The following is an 18,858-nucleotide window of genomic DNA, read 5'->3' as shown; positions in this document are numbered from 1 at the left end:
ACTTTCAAGAAACGACAGTTTTAGATTTCTCTAAACCTCAGTCTATCCTGTGTCATCTCAACGGAAATACGTGGTGCCCTATTTAAAGTGAATGCGGTTGTCTCTAATGCATAACCCATAAACGATAGTGGTAATTCGATAAGAGACATCATTGTATGCACCATACCAAATAGTGCGTGGCTATGACGTTCAGACACATCATCACACTATGATGTTCCAGGTGGCATGAACTGCGAAACAATTTCCACATTGTCTTAACTGCGTACCAAAACTCGTAACTCAGATATTCATTTCTATGATCATATCGTAGACAGTTTATCCTCTTGTTGCGACGAACTTCACTCCGAAACAGAATTGAACTTTTCAATATTTCAGACTTGTGATTCATTAAGTAAATACTCTAGTATCTACTCAAATCATCATTGAAGTAAGAACATAATGATATCCACTGCGTGCCTCAGCACCCATTGGACTGCATACATCAAAATGTATCACTTCCAACAAGTTACTATCTTGTTTCATCTCAATGAAAACAAGGCCTTGCTCATGTGGTATGATTTGCATGTCACTAGTGATTCGAAATCAGGTGAGTACAAAGATCCATCAGCATGGAGCCTCTTCATGCAATTTATACTAACATGACTCAAGCGGCAGTGCCACAAGTAAGTGGTACTATCATCATTAACTCGTATCTTTTGGCACCAATATCATGAACATGTGTAACACTACGATCGAGATTCAATAAACCATTGAAGGTGATTATTCAAGCAAATAGAGTAACCATTATTCTCTTTTAAATGAATAATCGTATTGCAATAAACACGATCCAATCATGTTCATGCTTAACGCAAGCACCAAATAACGATTATTTAGGTTTAACACCAATCCCGATGGTAGAGGGAGCGTGCGACGTTTGATCATATCAACCTGGGAAACACTTCCAACACGTATCGTCACCTCGCCTTTAGCTAGTCTCCGTTTATGTCGTAGCTTTTATTTCGTGTTACTAATCACTTAGCAACCGAACCGGTATCCAATACCCTTATGCTACTAGGAGTACTAGTAAAGTACACATCAACATTATGTATATCAAATATACTTCTCTCGACTTTTGCCAGCCTTCTTATCTACCAAGTATCTAGAGTTGCTCCGCCTCAGTGACTGTTCCCCTTATTACAGAAGCACTTAGTCTCGGGTTTGGGTTTAATCTTGGGTCTCTTCATTAGTGCAGCAACTGTTTTGCCGTTCCACGAAGTATCCCTTCTAGCCCTCGCCTTTCTTGAAACTTAGTGGTTTTTCAAACCATCAACTATTGATGCTCCTTCTTGATTTCTACTTTCGCAGTGTCAAACGTCGCGAATCTCTCAAAGGATCATAGTATCTATCCTTGATATGTTATAGTTCATCACGAAGCTCTCATAGCTTGGTGGCAGTGACTTTGGAGAACCATCACTATCTCATCTGGAAGATTAACTCCCACTTGATTCAAGCGATTGTCGTACTCAGACAATCTGAGCACACGCTCAATGATTGAGCTTTTCTCCTTTACTTTGTGGACAAAGAATCTTGTTTGGAGGTCTCGAACCTCTTAACAAGGGCACAAGCATGAAATCACAATTTCATCTCTTCGGAACATCACTTATGTTCCGTGACGTTTTACAACGTTTTCGGCGCCTTGCTTCTAAGCCATCAAGTATCTTGCACTGAACTATCGTGTAGTCATCAGTAACGTGTATGTCGGATGTTCATAGCATCCACAGACGACGCTCGAGGTGCAGCACACCGAGTGGTGCATTAAGGACATAAGCCTTCTGCGTAGCAACGAGGACAATCCTCGGTTTTACAGACTCAGTCTGCAAAGGTTGCTACTATCAATTTTCAACTAAATTTTCTCTAGGAACATGTAAAAACAGTAGAGCTATAGCGCAAGCTACATCGTAATTCGCAAAGACCATTAGACTATGTTCATGACAATTAGTTCAATTAATCATATTACTTAAGAACTCCTACTCAAAAAGTACATCTCTCTAGTCATTTGAGTGGTACACGATCCAAATCCGCTATCTCAAGTCCGATCATCACGTAAGTCGAGAATAGTTTCAGTGGTAAGCATCCCTATGCTAATCATATCAACTATACGATTCATGCTCGACCTTTCGGTCTCATGTGTTCCGAGGCCATGTCTGCACATGCTAGGCTCGTCAAGCTTAACCCGAGTGTTCCGCGTGTGCAACTGTTTTGCACCCGTTGTATGTGAACGTTGAGTCTATCACACCCGATCATCACGTGGTGTCTCGAAACGAAGAACTGTCGCAACGGTGCACAGTCGGGGAGAACACAATTTCGTCTTGAAATTTTAGTGAGAGATCACCTCATAATGCTACCGTCGTTCTAAGCAAAATAAGGTGCATAAAAGGATTAACATCACATGCAATTCATAAGTGACATGATATGGCCATCATCACGTGCTTCTTGATCTCCATCACCAAAGCACCGGCACGATCTTCTTGTCACCGGCGCCACACCATGATCATCCATCAACGTGTCGCCATCGGGGTTGTCGTGCTACTTATGCTATCACTACTAAAGCTACATCCTAGCAAAATAGTAAACGCATCTGCAAGCACATATGTTAGTATAAAGACAACCCTATGGCTCCTGCCGGTTGCCGTACCATCGACGTGCAAGTCGATATTTCTATTACAACATGATCATCTCATACATCCAATATATCACATCACATCATTGGCCATATCACATCACAATCATACCCTGCAAAAACAAGTTAGACGTCCTCTAATTTTGTTGTTGCAAGTTTTACGTGGTGACCAAGGGTATCTAGTAGGATCGCATCTTACTTACGCAAACACCACAACGGAGATGTATGAGTTGCTATTTAACCTCATCCAAGGACCTCCTCGGTCAAATCCGATTCAACTAAAGTTGGAGAAACCGTCACTTGCCAGTCATCTTCGAGCAAAGGGGGTTACTCGTAACGATGAAACCAGTCTCTCGTAAGCGTACGAGTAATGTTGGTCCAAGCCGCTTCAATCCAACAATACCGCGGAATCAAGAAAAGACTAAGGAGGGCAGCAAAACGCACATCACCGCCCACAAAACCTTTTGTGTTCTACTCGAGAAGACATCTACGCATGAACCTAGCTCATGATGCCACTGTTGGGGAACGTCGCATGGGAAACAAAAAATTTCCTACGCGCACGAAGACCTATCATGGTGATGTCCATCTACGAGAGGGGATGAGCGATCTACGTACCCTTGTAGATCGTACAGCAGAAGCGTTAGTGAACGCGGTTGATGTAGTGGAACGTCCTCACGTCCCTCGATCCGCCCCGCGAACAATCCCGCGATCAGTCCCACGATCTAGTGCCGAACGGACGGCACCTCCGCGTTCAGCACACGTACAGCTCGACGATGATCTCGGCCTTCTTGATCCAGCAAGAGAGACAGAGAGGTAGAAGAGTTCTCCGGCAGCGTGACGGCGCTCCGGAGGTTGGTGATGACCTTGTCTCAGCAGGGCTCCGCCCGAGCTCCGCAGAAACGCGATCTAGAGGAAAAACTATGGAGGTATGTGGTCGGGCAGCCGTGAGAAAGTCGTCTCAAATCAGCCCTAAAACCTCCGTATATATAGGTGGGAGGGGGAGGGAAGAGGCAGCCTCAAACCCTCAAGGGTTGGCCGAAATTGGAGGTGGAGGAGTCCTACTCCAATCCTACTTGGAGTAGGATTCCACCTTCCCACTTGGAAACTCTTTCCACCTTGTGTTTTTTCCTTCTCAAACCTTATGGGCCTTAGTGGGAACTTATTCCAGCCCACTAGGGGCTGGTTCATCTCTTCCCATAGCCCATGAGACCCCTTGGGGCGTGACACCCCTCCCGATGGTCCCCGGCACCCCTCCCGGCACTCCCGGTACACTACCGATGAGCCCGAAACTTTTCCGGTAATGCACGAAAACCTTCCGGTAACCAAATGAGGTCATCCTATATATCAATCTTCGTTTCCGGACCATTCCGGAAACCCTCGTGACGTCCGTGATCTCATCCGGGACTCCGAACAACATTCGGTAACCAACCATATAACTCAAATACGCATAAAACAACGTCGAACCTTAAGTGTGCAGACCCTGCGGGTTCGAGAACTATGTAGACATGACCCGAGAGACTCCTCGGTCAATATCCAATAGCGGGACCTGGATGCCCATATTGGATCCTACATATTCTACGAAGATCTTATCGTTTGAACCTCAGTGCCAAGGATTCATATAATCCCGTATGTCATTCCCTTTGTCCTTCGGTATGTTACTTGCCCGAGATTCGATCGTCAGTATCCATATACCTATTTCAATCTCGTTTACTGGCAAGTCTCTTTACTCGTTCCGTAATACAAGATCCCGTAACTTACACTAAGTCACATTGCTTGCAAGGCTTGTGTGTGATGTTGTATTACCGAGTGGGCCCCGAGATACCTCTCCGTCATACGGAGTGACAAATCCCAGTCTCGATCCATACTAACTCAACGAACACCTTCGGAGATACCTGTAGAGCATCTTTATAGTCACCCAGTTACGTTGCGACGTTTGATACACACAAAGTATTCCTCCGGTGTTAGTAAGTTATATGATCTCATGGTCATAGGAATAAAATACTTGACACGCAGAAAACAGTAGCAACAAAATGACACGATCAACATGCTACGTCTATTAGTTTGGGTCTAGTCCATCACATGATTCTCCTAATGATGTGATCCCGTTATCAAGTGACAACACTTGCCTATGGCCAGGAAACCTTGACCATCTTTGATCAACGAGCTAGTCAACTAGAGGCTTACTAGGGACAATGTTTTGTCTATGTATCCACACAAGTATTGTGTTTCCAATCAATACAATTATAGCATGGATAATAAACGATTATCATGAACTAAGAAATATAATAATAACTAATTTATTATTGCCTCTAGGGCATATTTCCAACACGCATCCCGCGCCGACCCGCATTATTTTTTGCGGGGCGCGGAAAATCTTCTCCCCAACCTCCATCTTCACGAGCTGGGAGGCCGACCCGAGCTGAACCCCTATCCGACGCGAAATTTGGCGGGAGGGACATTTCCGCGCGCCCTTTCCCCGCTCCCCGCACCCTCCGCCACCGTTGCCCCCCTCCGCAAGCTCTGGTTCCTCCTCCCCGGCCGTTCCTCGCCGCCATGGAGGACCCCATGCTGTCCCCCATCACCTTCGAGGGCGCGCATGCTCCTTCCCCTCGGGCGGATCTTGTCGCCGGCCATGTTGCCCCCGCCGCCGTCGCCCAAGCACACATCGCGCCTTCCCGAAAGAGGCAGGGCACCGTGGTCGTGCAGGGGCGGGAATCCGTCTGCCCCCGCCGCGACGGCCTGTGCTTCGGGTACCAACGCCGCAGTGCGATCCCGGCAGACGGCGCAAAAGGCCGGCAAGGCCGGGGTCGTAAAGCGGAGGAAGAAGCCACCTTATTCAACCTCTGACTTCACCCCCCCCCCCCCCCGCCGCAAGGAGGTGCTCCGACGATGCCGTTGAACGATTCCGCTCCCCCCGCGGCCGAGGTGTTCGACGAAATGGCTGGAAGGTATGCCTCTTCGGTCTTGGCGATTCCTTTTCATGTTTCGCCATTAGTCTTGCTAGCTCATGACTTGTTATCGTTCGCTATAGCGGTGGTTCGAACAATGCAACAACCGAGTTCATGAACATGTTGGACACGAACACGGTTGACATTGATCAAGCCTCTTTCGAACCATTCAACTACAATGAAACGGACGGCGGCGTGGATGATCATGGTGCTGCGGACGAATTGGAGGAGATCGAAGCGGAATCTTTTGAGCAATCGCAAGCAAAGGATGGGAAAAGCCAAAGATCGAAGAACTACACGATCTTGGAAGATCAAGCTTTGATCCAAGCATGGAGTGAGGTGTCTCTTGATGCATGCACGGGTGTTTCTCAAACCACCAAGAGATATTGGCAAAGGATCGAAGATCAATACTTCTGCATTATGAAAAAGTATCCTAATAGGACTGCACGCACATTTCGGTCACTTCAAGGGCGTTGGGAGAATATCAAACCTATGTGCAGCCATTGAGGAGCTTGCTTGGAGCAAGTACGCAATGCACCTCCAAGTGGCACCGTGGAGTCCGACTGTGTGAGTTTGTTTTTCCTTTGTTCAACTTCTGCATCATCATAATGTATCATGGGAAATGATTGCATCACTTTGTTCACATTTTTTAGGACAAGATTGCTCAACATAGATACAAGGACATGGAAGCTTCGGAAGGCAAATTCTTCAAATTAAAGCATTGTTGGGAGTTGCTCCAAAAGTGCGACAAGTGGAAGTTGATCAACAGAGAATCCCCACCAAAGAGAGGCTCACTTATAAACATGGATGAAGATGAGGATGATGATGGACCAAGAAATTTGCACAAGCCCGATGACGACAAGAAGACTAAAGAGAAGATGAAGAGAGAGCAAGAAGCAGCGAGCTTGAGGGAGAAGATTGATGCCATGGTGCAATCAAACGACTTGATGTTGTTGAAGTCGTTGGAGATCAAGAAAGAGTTGGCCGAGAAGAAGGCAAAAGAGAAGCAAGAAAAATGGCAAATGCACGAGGAAGAGGGGCTCCGCAAAGCTGCCATTGAGGAGAGAAAAGCACGCGCCTCTGAAACCAAATCGATATCATTGTTGCTTGCCGAGGAAAACAAGATCATGTCAATGAACCGCAATGACATGGACGACCTCACCAAAACATGACATGATATGGCAAGGAGAGAGATCTTGAAGAGGAGAATGGTCGCCTCGACCGGTCCGTGTTCCAGTTCCGGTGATGTTTTCTGCTTCATATAGTGCCAATGTGGATGATTTCGGTGCGGGAGTTGGAACAAGCGACGAATGTGGATTCGGTGGCGTCGATGAACTTCAATATGGACTTCATGGCGCGGGGTGAAGATCGACCCCCAAGATGATGCCGGACATGGGCGCAAACCTTTGCATGCCTTCTTTTGCGTAATGAACTTCACTTTTATTTGCGCACAAACTGTTTATTTCGTTTGAATTTAAACTTGTTTGCCAAACCCTATGTCAAATACGAGATTTATAGTTTTCTGTTTGCGGGTCGTCGCGGTGGAACCCGAACAGAACCCGTAGAAGCCAACCCGTAAAAAAACATATTCCGCGAATATATCTTTTTACCAATCCGTTTGGGGGGTCTGCATCTGTGCCAGTCCGCACCGGCACGCAAAAATGATTTTGCGCGAACTGCAAACGCGTTTTGCTAGCCGATGAGATGCGGGGCCTGGTAGAGTTGCTCTAAGTAAATAAAAAGAGTTGGAGGCTCCCTTTCCTCGTGCCCGTTCACTCACGGGCACGGCCAATCCAGAGCCCCGCAAATGGCGACAATGATGAGATGAGCCCCCCTTTTGTTCCTCCCGCCTTTTCAAATTTTGGCACCTCTCACCAATAATGAAGGAGGAGGAGGGAGAGCCGTCCGGGTCAAGGAGTGTGTGCCCCCACCGTTCTCCGCTTGGACGTTTTTGTGCTAGAAAATTGTCCCGTCTTTCTTTCCACCAGAATAGATATACTCGTACTAGTACAGGAGCAATCCGCTCGAAAGCCGAATCTCAGAATCCGGTGCCAGGAGATAAAAACTTGTACGTACGTCCCGGCAACGTAGAGCATCCCTTCCGTGCAGCTACACAGGCTACAGGTGAAGCAAGCGCATGGGCCGCTGCCGCTTCCATCTCCCCACTCCCACTCATCATCTCAGAAAGAAAGAAGCCAATTCCCTTCCCAAAACCCAAGAAGATGTTTTGGTCCATACAATTTTCATAACGGCTACTGAACGTCTTGCCCCTGCTCCTTTGAGACTAACCACCAATTAATTACTATATACTCCCTTCGCCTCAAAATAACTGTCTCAACTTTATACTAGCTCTAGTATAAAGTTGTATCAAGCTTAAGACAATTATTTTGGGACGGAGGAAGTATAATATATACTCCATTACGTCGTGGTTTAAGTAGCCGTTATAGGTCTGTAGCTGTGTCAGTCTCGAGCTCCGACAGCGGCGTGGCACGCTAATCCAATCCAGTTAATCTAATCTAGTCAGGCGCAATATGATTGATTAATAATCAAACACTTGGTCACGCCCTCACGTGCGTCGCCCGCCGTGTTCACTTTGGACCGGGGAATAGTACTCCGTCCGGTACATTTTAGTCTGCATATTAGCTTTGTTCGAAATCAAAATATCTCTACTTTGATCAAATTTATAGAAACATGTATCAACATTCACAATGTCAAATAAATATTGTTAGATTCATTACGAAAGGTGGTTTCATGATATGTATATTTGGTATTGTAGATGTTGATATTTTTCAATATATATCTGGTCAAACTTTATAAAGTTTGACTTGATCCAAATCTAATATAGGGAGTAAAAAGACCGGAGGGAGTACTAGCTGCTAATCGCATCGTACGGCGCGACAGGGATGTGTGTGGACTGGACTGGCAGGCCGATGAGATTAGCCAATGACGCACGGACCCGACAGAAGAATGGTATTCTCTCTGCACTGCAGCCATCAGAAACTGGTACCCCTCCAACAAAATAAAAAATAAACTACCAGAAACTGGTCACCAGATTCACGACGATTTCTTTTGGTTGGGTTGGGTTGGAAATTTGGAATTAGATTCAGGGCTTCAAACTTGCTGGGAAAACTCAACCGAGTCTGACTAAATTCAGGCAAGCTGCTCGGTCGGTGGTACGTTCATATGGCAAGTCATGCCTAACGGCTTCAAATAGTGTACAGTATTCAATCTGGCCCATGATCTTGACCGGTTTCCAACTTCCAGGTTGTAATCATGCTGGCTACACTACACTTCTTCAAGGGAAACTGAAAGCCCTCCACCACAACTTGCTGCTTCACGTTCAGCATCAAAGGTGGACAGACAGATAGACAGACGAGACGAGAAAGAACATGCACGGGAACCAATTGCTGGCTTTGAAAAATTCCCATCCGCCCATCTGCCAGGAATGGATCTAACAATCAAGTGTACCGCGACCAACGCGCACACAGGCATATATATACCTAAATAATTATATCTGGAAAGAACTAAACTAGTTCTTCCCAACTACTCTACAATTATTTAGGCAACAGCAGAGAAACTGTTATCTGTCAGGTAACCTCCCACCGCAGTACACGAGCCAGCCAGCAAAACTGGCTTCACAACAAACATACATCTGAACCTCCCAGTTTTAACTTAACAGACATTCCCCGGGAGAACCGGCTACAGAAAACAGAAGTGCTACTCCGCTCTCGCTCGGATGCCACAGAAAACACAATTCTTGGCTCGGCAAAAGGACCCAACCGATCATCTCCACGGGGGGATCTCGGCGCTCGTCGGTTATGACAGTTTAACCTCGTCCTCTTCTGCAATCTCTCCCCAACACGCTCGTCACACTAGCAGGCTGACGATCGATCATCCCAGGTGGTTCTCCTTCTCCATGGCAGCGTTCTTTCGCAACCGAGCAGGGGGCAGAGCCGGTGCCCTCGCCATGGCAAGGCTGCCGTTCTCCTTGTTGCTGCTCACGGACTCGCCTGCCTTGGCGGCGTTGCGGTCCGTGAGAGGGTTGCTGTCCACGGCGGCAGACATTGCCCTCGGCAGCCTCAGGGGAATGTCGGCCCTGTTCTGCGGAGCGGCTTCAGGGTTATCTGGTGCAGAGGTCGGTGGAGGAGGCTCGGTGGGGACGAGCTGGATTGTTGCCGTCTTGCGCCAGTTCTTCCTCTGCTTCGGTTTTGCCCCACCTTGTTTCACCTGAAAGTTATACATAGAAAAATGAGTCTGTCACCGTACAAAAATGTCCATGACAGCAAAAACGGTCGGTCGCGCGAGCGACTGAAATAATTGTGCACTTACATCTGTATTTCCAATGTCCGCCAATGGTTTTCTTGATTTTGGCTGCTGAGCTTCCTTCTCAGCCACAGCATTCTCAAGAAGCATGATTCCTTGCTTCACATCTTCCTTCATCTTGGCATCATTCTCTGAAGAAGAAACATTACCAAACTCGCTACCTTCCTTCTCAGATGGTGGTTCATCGTCTATTTCTTCCTTGATGACGCGCACCCTATTGGAACATTTCGAAGCATTACACCCGCAGCCAGTACCACATTGTGAACCTAGAGCTCTGCACTCACAATATCTGGTGAGCTTGCACAATGATTTTGATGAACACGAGCAGCACTGTGAAGGAGCTTGCTCTTTCTGGGCAGTGGGAATTTCCTCGCTGGGCTTCTGAGACTTAACATCTGCAAGTGAATTATTGCTACTTGGGTTGGATGTTCGCCGCCGTGTATTATTGACTTTCCTGGATGACTCTACCCAATCTGTATCAGATCCATCATCACTCATATCTTCTAATTCTCCCGACTCCTCGGCATCTGATATTTCCATGTCATCCGACCAGTAGGAATTCTTACCTCGAGCACTCTACATTCACGAGGGGCGACATGAGAAAAACTGCCTTCACCAGACTTAATCTAGATGAAACTGAAAACAGGCAGGTAGCTCAATACCTTCCGCAAAGCATAAATTTGACCATCTTCTGGATCAATAGTAGCATCACACCTTGAGGCCCTACCAGATTTCTTCGCATCGTTCATTGCAGTGAAAAGCTGTCAATCGGAAGAAAGTATCAGAGCGTACGAGTGATAACTGAAATCCAGTGATATAATAAAAGTGCACTTAAAGAGTACTTACCTGCATATTTTGGTTATGTAGATCATTAACTTGTGCTTCCAACTGTCTAGTTCTGCCATTAAGCGAAACCACCTTTTCTTTCAGTTCACCAATGACGAGATCCTTATCCATACACATCACGTCCTTATCATGTAGTTGGCATCTTGAAGCGACATACAGAAAATTAGAACGTACTTAATATGTTTAAGGAAACTTCACTCACAAAAAACAAGTAGTACTGATTACACAACATAAGGGATATAAACATCATTGGAAACTAGATGACAAGTACAACATACCTTGAAGATGATGCTAACTGATAAAGGTAATTCATTATGTTCTTTGCGTCAGGCAGGGACCTTACATGGTTCCATCTGCCTCTACCACTGAGCACCCGCTCCCGCTCCTCCGCTTCAGACAGTTGAGAAGCCATGGATACCATAGCACTAGATGATGATGACAGCATGTTCTCCAGTGCTGATATTCTGGAACTCCTAGCACTAGGAGACATAGCCTCAGGACACTCCTTCAGCTTTGCTATTTCCTTGGATATTGTTGCTCTCCTGTTTTCAAGAAAAGTTTATGTAAAATAAATGCAAATCTAATGCACAAGACAACATGCAACCAGCTCATGTAGAATTTCACAGTTACAAGTAACAACAGTTTTTGATTTGGAAATAAATAAAGAAACAGATCAGAGCTAACTTTACTGAACTAGTGAAAGCCCATGATTTCTCTTCAGAAAAATCATGTGCTGGAATAAACCTTAATACTGATGTGTCTTTGAAACAAGAAGGATATAAGCCTATGTATTTGCAAGCCTTGCAGATTTTACCCGACCCTACTCTACATGCTCGGCAGCGATCTTCTAGAGGTATGGTCAATTTGGTATTAAAAGGAGTTATTTTCACATGACCTGTTTGCATTTCTGATAATGTTCACGTTTTTATCCATCACCAAAATTGTTTGATACAGTGCACATATACTATATGATAAAGACTACCAGACAACAAAAGTATTAGAAACATAAGCTTATAATAGCAACAGAAGGAATCTGAGACTTACTCTTGTATTTGTCGATCATAGTGTGAACGTAATTCATATGCCCTTACAGTTACTTCAAGTTCATCGTCAACAGTACGCATCATGGCCTAGTGCCATGTCAAAAGAATATTTCAGACATAGTATAACATTAAAGTACAAAAAAGCCTATTGCATTTACTGAAAGATTGTCAGGTTTTTGTAAGAGCACCTGAATCCCTGATGCGCCTGCACCTTGAAGTTTACAAATAAAAAAACCAAAAGGCAGGAATTCATCAGTTGGGACTTATGAGCACATAAAATTTCTCAGTAGCAGCAGAAAAAAAGTCACTCTCTGGAGCTTCTTACCATGTGTATCACGGGACGACTTCTTTGCTTCGAGCAAATCTTTCAGCCTTTTCGTGGCCATCGTAGCTTCTTCGGTTTTCCGCTGTAAAACCTACATGGAGCAGGCTAGCATAACTACCAAGTTATTTGGAAGCAGCAACAAGGATTTTTTATTAGAAACTAACCATTTTCTGCTTCTGATTTAAAGCCAGGAGTTTATGCATCTCATATTCATTCCGTCTCCCTTCCTTCTTGAGCTGGTAATATAAACACACCATTCTCACCAGAAGTCCTTTAAAAGATTACAAGCTTACAAAAGAAATGAACTACAAACAGTCAAAGCAGTAACCTGAAGCATTTCCTTTTCACGAGCCGCCTTCCAAGATCTAAATTGCTCGGATTCTTGTTTAATCTTTTGTTGAAGTTGAACCTAAGATAACATTAAAAAGAACATATGTTAGATGATAAAATGAAATTAAATATGGAAATTTTTTGAAAGAAAAAAAAACCTTCTGAGATTTGATGCGTTGAATTTCTCCTTGTAAACGGATAGCTGCATCATCACTTTTTTGTTTCTGTCGTAGCAACTGTTGATGAGCATCGTGCTTTTTCTTGAGCTGAGAGATCTGCCATAATGGTGGGCAGTTAGTATCTGAGAAAGAGAAAAGATCAATTCATGTATGTACAAACCTGAGTTTCAAGCATGTTCAGCTTCTGGAGATGGTTATCTTTCATTTTGTGTGAGCTCTCATCAGTTGAGGAAGATATAATTGCTAATGCATGACGGAGATCCTCAACTTCTTTCTGTAAACTCAAATAAGATTACTACTGTTTCAGGAAAAAAAATAAGGAATCAGCAAAATTTAAGCAGATGAAACCTCAAGAGCCTTCTTTTCTTGTTCAATGTCATGTAACTTCGTCTCATAATGTTGCTTGAGAACAGAGGTATCACTCTTCGCAAATTGTTTCATCTCCGCCTTCAGAAATTTGAATTTAAAAAGAGGTATAATTACAATGTTCCAGGTGAAACAAAGAAACAATACCAGAGAACAATTTAAACTATAATTATTGTAGGTTAAATGTGGTTATCTTTGAACACGAGCTTATAATGGATGGCAGATTGAAGAATATTCAGTGCATGTAAAGAATGTGTCATGGTCAAGCTAGACAAGTTGTAAATTCATATATGAACAACTACAATCATAAAGAAGTGAAAATAGCACCTCCTTTTGCTGAAGTCTTTTATCAAGATCTTGCAGCTCCATATCGAGTTTCTCCTGTATGGATGAATGTTCTATTTCCTTTTCTTCATCAACTTCACCTGAAAAAGAAGGGTGGTTGTTAGAGAAAGTGTCACAAACGCATGGTATGAATGTGTTTCAGTAACTTACTTGACACTTCGAGTGTTCCTACTTCACAACCTGAACCTACATCGTCTAGAAGCATGCCCTTATCCAGTGCAAGTCGATCATGCAAACCATTTCTACAGGTAGTGGAGAACTTCTGCCGTGTTACTTCAGTCTCCAACTGCTGAATCTTCAATATATAGCTCTTCATAAGGTCCACATCCTACTCAGAAAACACAATATAACAGTTCAAGTAGGGTGGTATGACAATGTCCACACAAATCAGTAGTATTTGATTAGGGAGACTTCATTTTACACACCTGTTCACTACCAGCATTTTCAATATCATCCCACGATTTTCCGTTGCGTGCTGATTCGAGCTTTAACATCACCTGATCCCTTTCCAGCTGTCAACAAATAAAATATTCGTTATCTACTGTGCTACATTGGCAGGGCTCCTCACGTGCACTTAGCTAGCTACATTCCGTCATATAGATGGTACAGAGAAATGGTACACGGTATAAGGGTGTGTTTGGTTTGAGAACCAAAAGTCATGGCATGTCATGGTCGCGTTCTGAAGGAATGGGTTGGTTCCATTCTTGTGTTCGGTTGAAGATAAAAAATGTCACGGGTTCGTTCCATTCTTGTGTTTGGTTGGAGATATGAAATGAGAAGAATATGACTCAACTCACCTTGTGGGGTTATTCTTTTTTTTTTATCAAAATGTTATATAAATTCCAGCAACATTTCCATTGTATTTTTGGTTTTAACAATTAGCAGAGGTGTTTTCTTTTTTCTTCTATCAATAAGAGAAGAATAACCAGGTGATTCCTTCGATTTGGTGGAATCACTTGATGAAGCATATATAGGGAATATTCCTTTTCTAAGGATCACCCGATTCCGGTTCCATCCTCAACTAAACATTGGAATGGTGGACCGCGGACGGAATCAACCCATCCCGTGCCACTATATCCTCAAAGCAAACACACCCTAAGTAATTGCATATCATGAAGACATAAAAATATCACATAAGAGATACACCTACATGCTGCATTACATAAGGAGGGTGAACTCATAAAGCACTAATAAATAACACTACATACAGAAGAAGCATCAGGAAAAGTACATGCACGATTCAAGCACAAGCACAAGGAAATCATCAATACCTGGGCAGCAACTGCACGCTGTGCTAACTGTTCACAAGACATTTCCCTTTCCTTGAGCTCACAGTAAAGTTCTGAAATTTTTAACTCAAGTAGAGAGACTTTTTGTTGCAGCAACTGAAAGATGCAGAAAACAACATTAGAGATAAAATGAATTATTCCGATTGGTCAATGCACCAAACCAACCTGAAATTCTTCTAGTGATGCACCCCCACTGCGGGAAAACAGAAGTTCACTCTGGAGCTGCTCTACTTGACTCCTCAATTTTTGCATCTCTGCTGTAACTGGGTCTCTGTTGATCTATTCATATGATACAAAAGGATAAGCAAATGATGGCAACCCAAATAAAAGATGTAGAAGTTTCTTTGAGGATAGAGCAAGCATACCACTGCTTTATTTTGAATATTCCGTGCACGATTTGCATACTTGAGTGTATTTATGGTTTCCTCTGCATTAGAATCAGCAGGACTAATGCAAGCTGCAGAAAAATAAATGGGCAAAGAAATTTGATTTTAGGATGTGTAACCAGTAGCGCAATACGAGGATATAAGTGTGGAAAACTAAACCTACCAATCATAACAGTTTTACTGTTTCCTCCTAGAGAGTCCTGCAAGAGAGCGAATAGCCATTAGACACATATTACATTTCCACATTTCAGTTTTCCGGCTTAAGAAAACAGGTCGTATAGAAATACAAGTAATGGTATACATACCTGCAGAAGGCGAGTTAATTTGCTGTCCCGGTATGGGACAAATGCTCCTTCTTTCCGCTTCTTTTCATCACCTAATGCACTAATAACATTGCCAAGAGCAAGAAGGCCTTTGTTTATGTGTATTCCTATAGCCAGAAGATACAAAGAACATATCCAATATCAGTTTACCAGTTACATACTGAATTAAACCAACATCTACAAATGCAGGAAGATCTGGCCTTGCCTTCTTTAAGCCGTAATCCATCAGCTCCTGTTCGTTTAGCCCTCTCAGAACCAGCCAAGTCAACTAGATGAAATTTTGATGATAAAATATCATAGTCATTACTAGTTGACTTCTCAGATGCAGAACTTGAGGTCCTCTTTTGTTCGACAGATATCGTGAAAATAGCATGAGAGCGACTGCAGAGAAACAACGGCCATTCAAATACAAGTTATAAATACATTATAATCAAAATTAGTGGTCAAGGTTGTGTTTTTCTAGGTCATGTCAATGTCCAAAGCAATTGTTTTTGCACTTAAAATATTTGAACGTCTACATTTAAAGCTTTCAAAAATCATGCAAGTAGCTCATCTACTCATGGCCCCAATTTAAAACCAATCCAACAAATAGCACAGTTTACTAAAATAAACAGAATGATCTAACCATTGTAGTAGTATTATAACCCAGAACAGATGAAAACAGGAGTCTAAACAGACAAGTTGGTGTTCATGTAAACAAATTCGCTCATCGCATCATCTAAGCATATGCGACTTACCTTGACTGGCTGTTCATGTTTGTACTTCCAGTTGCGCGTGACGAAGATCCTCGTGCCAAGTGCAAGGCCATTTCTTCTTTTGACTTGACTTCAGCCTCCGTCACACCAGCAAGTGTAATGCTTCCATTTGCAGTTTCTCGAATCTGAATAGGCACTCTAGCAGGCGCTGCTGCTTTTGCAACAGACCCAGGATCATCAAGCAAATCGAATACTTCCTCCTTAAATATCTGATGTGAACAGCAACACACATCAAATGGTAATAAGCAAAATATATATTGCAATTATTGAAGTAAAGATAAGTGCTGCTCTCTCTGTTCCACAATGGTTTTAGTTCAAAATGATAACGGAGGGAGTACCAGCTAGTGTACCTCGATGAAGGATACCCTAATTAAGAATTCTGTATCACCCTTCAGCTCATCAGCTTTCTTGAATATCGTCTCCATGACTTGTGGAATTATTCCTCCACAGTTAGCTTCACCAGAATAATTGGTGCCCATCGTATATGTCTTCCCAGATCCAGTCTAAAGGTTGTAGAGAAAAAAGACAAGTTAGAAGATAAATATCCAAGAACTAAAATAATATTCCTGCTGTCTATGTTCTATGCTGATATCTGGACATTAGGCTTAGGGATACCATAACTAAACAAGGCATAAATGTTGTTTGGATTGTTGAAAGCAAAGCGGTAATTTTCTTATTTTAAGCATGAGACTAATTCACAAATCATGTGGAAAAGTTAAAGCTACAAAATCATATGAAGGCATTCCTATTCCTAAAAACAAAGTTGACATGATGAATCCGTAGTCGCTAAAATATGGCTCTCCATCTAGTAATGTACATTGAATAGATGAATGTCTAAAAATTATACATTGTGCAAAGTGATGGATAAACCTCTAGCACAAACACTGAATAGGTGACTGTCTCCCTTCAATCACGCACAGATATCCTTATAGTGATGCTAAAATAAAGTTGACACGGTTACACTCACAAAACAGCAACAAGTAAAGCATCTTCCTAATAAAACTGTCAATAAAGGTTATATTAGCTGCTAGGTTAACAACAGTAACAGCCAGGAGCAAAGCTATAATAAAGTAACCAATTGTAATTGCCCGTGTGGAGAGTGGAGACTACTTCCAACATACAAAATAATTACCTGTCCATAAGCTAGCACAGTGGTGTTGTATCCACAGAATAATGAGTCGATTAGTGGATACACGCATTGCTCAAATATCAACGAGGAAGGAGATCCCGTGCTGGCATAGACATGATCATAAGTGAACACGTGTGGGCCAATTTGAACCTACAATAGCACAAAACAGCACCATAAACATGTGTGTAGACTTATAAGCCATTCAGAAAAAGGAAATCTCCTGATAGAGTGGTAATCATATAAATTATACTGGTTCAGCATTCATTCCGATAGGCACGATAGATTCCAATGTTCTTGAAGAGAAATTCAATGGTGAAAATACAACACGTTTTAACAGTGTGCTCAAAATCAGCAAAGATACTGGTCCTAACTCCTAAGCAATAGAACCAGGGCCCCACGACTGATCTTCCGTATGCACCCAAGCCCTTGGTGGATCTGGCCGCCCAGATTATGCTCCAAGAAAGAGAAATTCACAGATGTCATGATTATTTTGTCAAGAATGCAGAGACATGATTTCACGGACCGCTCGGATGGCAACAAACCAGACAGATAGATTGGTAAACGAATGAATCAACTGCCAGAACACATCGTGTCGATCCGAATCTATCATGGGCCCGCCTATCCGTCAAGTTCAATTTGTAATCCTGGGAGCGCATGTTGCCAAGACCAGCAGAGGGAACCAAGAAAACCATACCTGCGGCTCGCCCGGCGTGACCGTGACGCAGTCCGCGCATCCGAGGAGGAGCTCCGGCGTGATGAGCGGCCGGACGTTGACGGCTACCTTGACGCTGTCTCCCTGCGGCTGCGACGCCATATCCGAGCTCCCCATCGGAACCCTAAACACGAAATTCCCAGAACCGGTCAAGAAAAGGTCCAAGGCCCAAAGCACACCCCAAGAAAACAAGAAATCTGGACACCGCAAGCCGGAAATCTGTGAAATCCGGGCATCCATTCGGGCGGAGTTTGGAATCTGAGCCGAGGGTTTTGAATTCGTCTCACCTCACCGTGCCCTCGCCGTGGCGGCGCCTCCCGTCGACTGCGGCTGGGAGGAGGGGGCGCGGGCGCGCGGGAGAAGAGAGGCGGTGGGGGAAGACCCGCCTGGTGACGGCGGCGGCGGCGGCGGCGGATGAGGATGAGGAGGGAGGGAGAGCTCGGCACGGAACGGAAGAGGGGGAGGCGTGCGAGAGAAAATGGGAAGAAATGAGAACCGGGGGGGCTCCTCCAGCGGGTGGTGGACCCAACGCAACGGCTTCGGATCCGATTTCGAAATTCAAACGGGGGTGGAAACGCGGCCCCCCCTTCCCTGTCAAGACGGTAAAGCACGTGCCACGACCAGGCAGTTTGCGCCCCTATTTGAATGGCGTTGGCGGCCAGTACCACGGATGGTTTGCTGTGTTTTTTAATGCTTACGCTCCTGGAAAATTTATCTTTAACACCTTGTTTCTGTTCCGCAACTCCTGCCGGTGAGTTCGGTCCAAGGTTGCGGAGCGGAGCTAGCGTCGTAGTTGAAGTAGTCGAAGTCGTCGAACACACAAAGTCACAGAACACTAGAACGTAGAGAGGGAACAAAGCTTTATTAATCAATGAAGTATCTGTTACAATGATAAAATGA

General features: G+C 44.1%; 1 protein-coding gene across 2 annotated transcripts; it reads right to left on the bottom strand.

Annotated features, from left to right (window-relative positions):
• Window positions 1-9,059: 9,059 nt before the first annotated feature.
• On the bottom strand, window positions 9,060-18,470 carry LOC123425674 (kinesin-like protein KIN-4C). 2 transcript variants are annotated; one of them, XM_045109377.1, is made up of 27 exons: window positions 18,246-18,470; window positions 17,941-18,082; window positions 17,250-17,396; window positions 16,468-16,620; window positions 16,100-16,326; window positions 15,568-15,743; window positions 15,345-15,469; window positions 15,203-15,239; window positions 15,019-15,110; window positions 14,819-14,932; window positions 14,636-14,749; window positions 13,790-13,876; window positions 13,515-13,692; window positions 13,347-13,444; window positions 13,002-13,100; window positions 12,814-12,927; window positions 12,633-12,749; window positions 12,473-12,553; window positions 12,309-12,380; window positions 12,145-12,235; window positions 12,008-12,030; window positions 11,821-11,906; window positions 11,055-11,318; window positions 10,777-10,918; window positions 10,593-10,691; window positions 9,937-10,506; window positions 9,060-9,834 (listed from the first exon to the last, which is right to left on the bottom strand). In XM_045109377.1, the coding sequence occupies exons 2-27, from the start codon at window positions 18,073-18,075 to the stop codon at window positions 9,499-9,501; spliced, it is 3,777 nt and encodes a 1,258-aa protein (XP_044965312.1). In that variant the 5' UTR covers window positions 18,076-18,082; window positions 18,246-18,470; the 3' UTR covers window positions 9,060-9,498. The 2 variants fall into 2 exon arrangements, with proteins under 2 accessions (XP_044965312.1, XP_044965311.1); XM_045109376.1 differs by lacking the exon at window positions 18,246-18,470 and having other exon boundaries at window positions 17,941-18,198.
• Between the last annotated feature and the right edge of the window lie 388 nt (window positions 18,471-18,858).

This window comes from Hordeum vulgare, chromosome 2H (assembly GCF_904849725.1).
Source record: "Hordeum vulgare subsp. vulgare chromosome 2H, MorexV3_pseudomolecules_assembly, whole genome shotgun sequence".
In the NCBI taxonomy this organism is placed as follows: Eukaryota; Viridiplantae; Streptophyta; class Magnoliopsida; order Poales; family Poaceae; genus Hordeum; species Hordeum vulgare.
The sequence above is the reverse complement of the archived record's forward strand: the minus strand, read 5'-3'. Positions and strand labels throughout refer to the sequence as shown.

Coding starts and splice junctions, on each gene's coding strand:
- LOC123425674 (XM_045109376.1), bottom strand. CDS start 18,198: ATGGATGCCCGGATTTCACAGATTTCCGGCTTGCGGTGTCCAGATTTC. Junction 14,933..15,018: donor ATATTCAAAATAAAGCAGTG/GTATGCTTGCTC, acceptor TCATATGAATAG/ATCAACAGAGACCCAGTTAC. Junction 12,236..12,308: donor TAAATCAGAAGCAGAAAATG/GTTAGTTTCTAA, acceptor TGCTCCATGTAG/GTTTTACAGCGGAAAACCGA.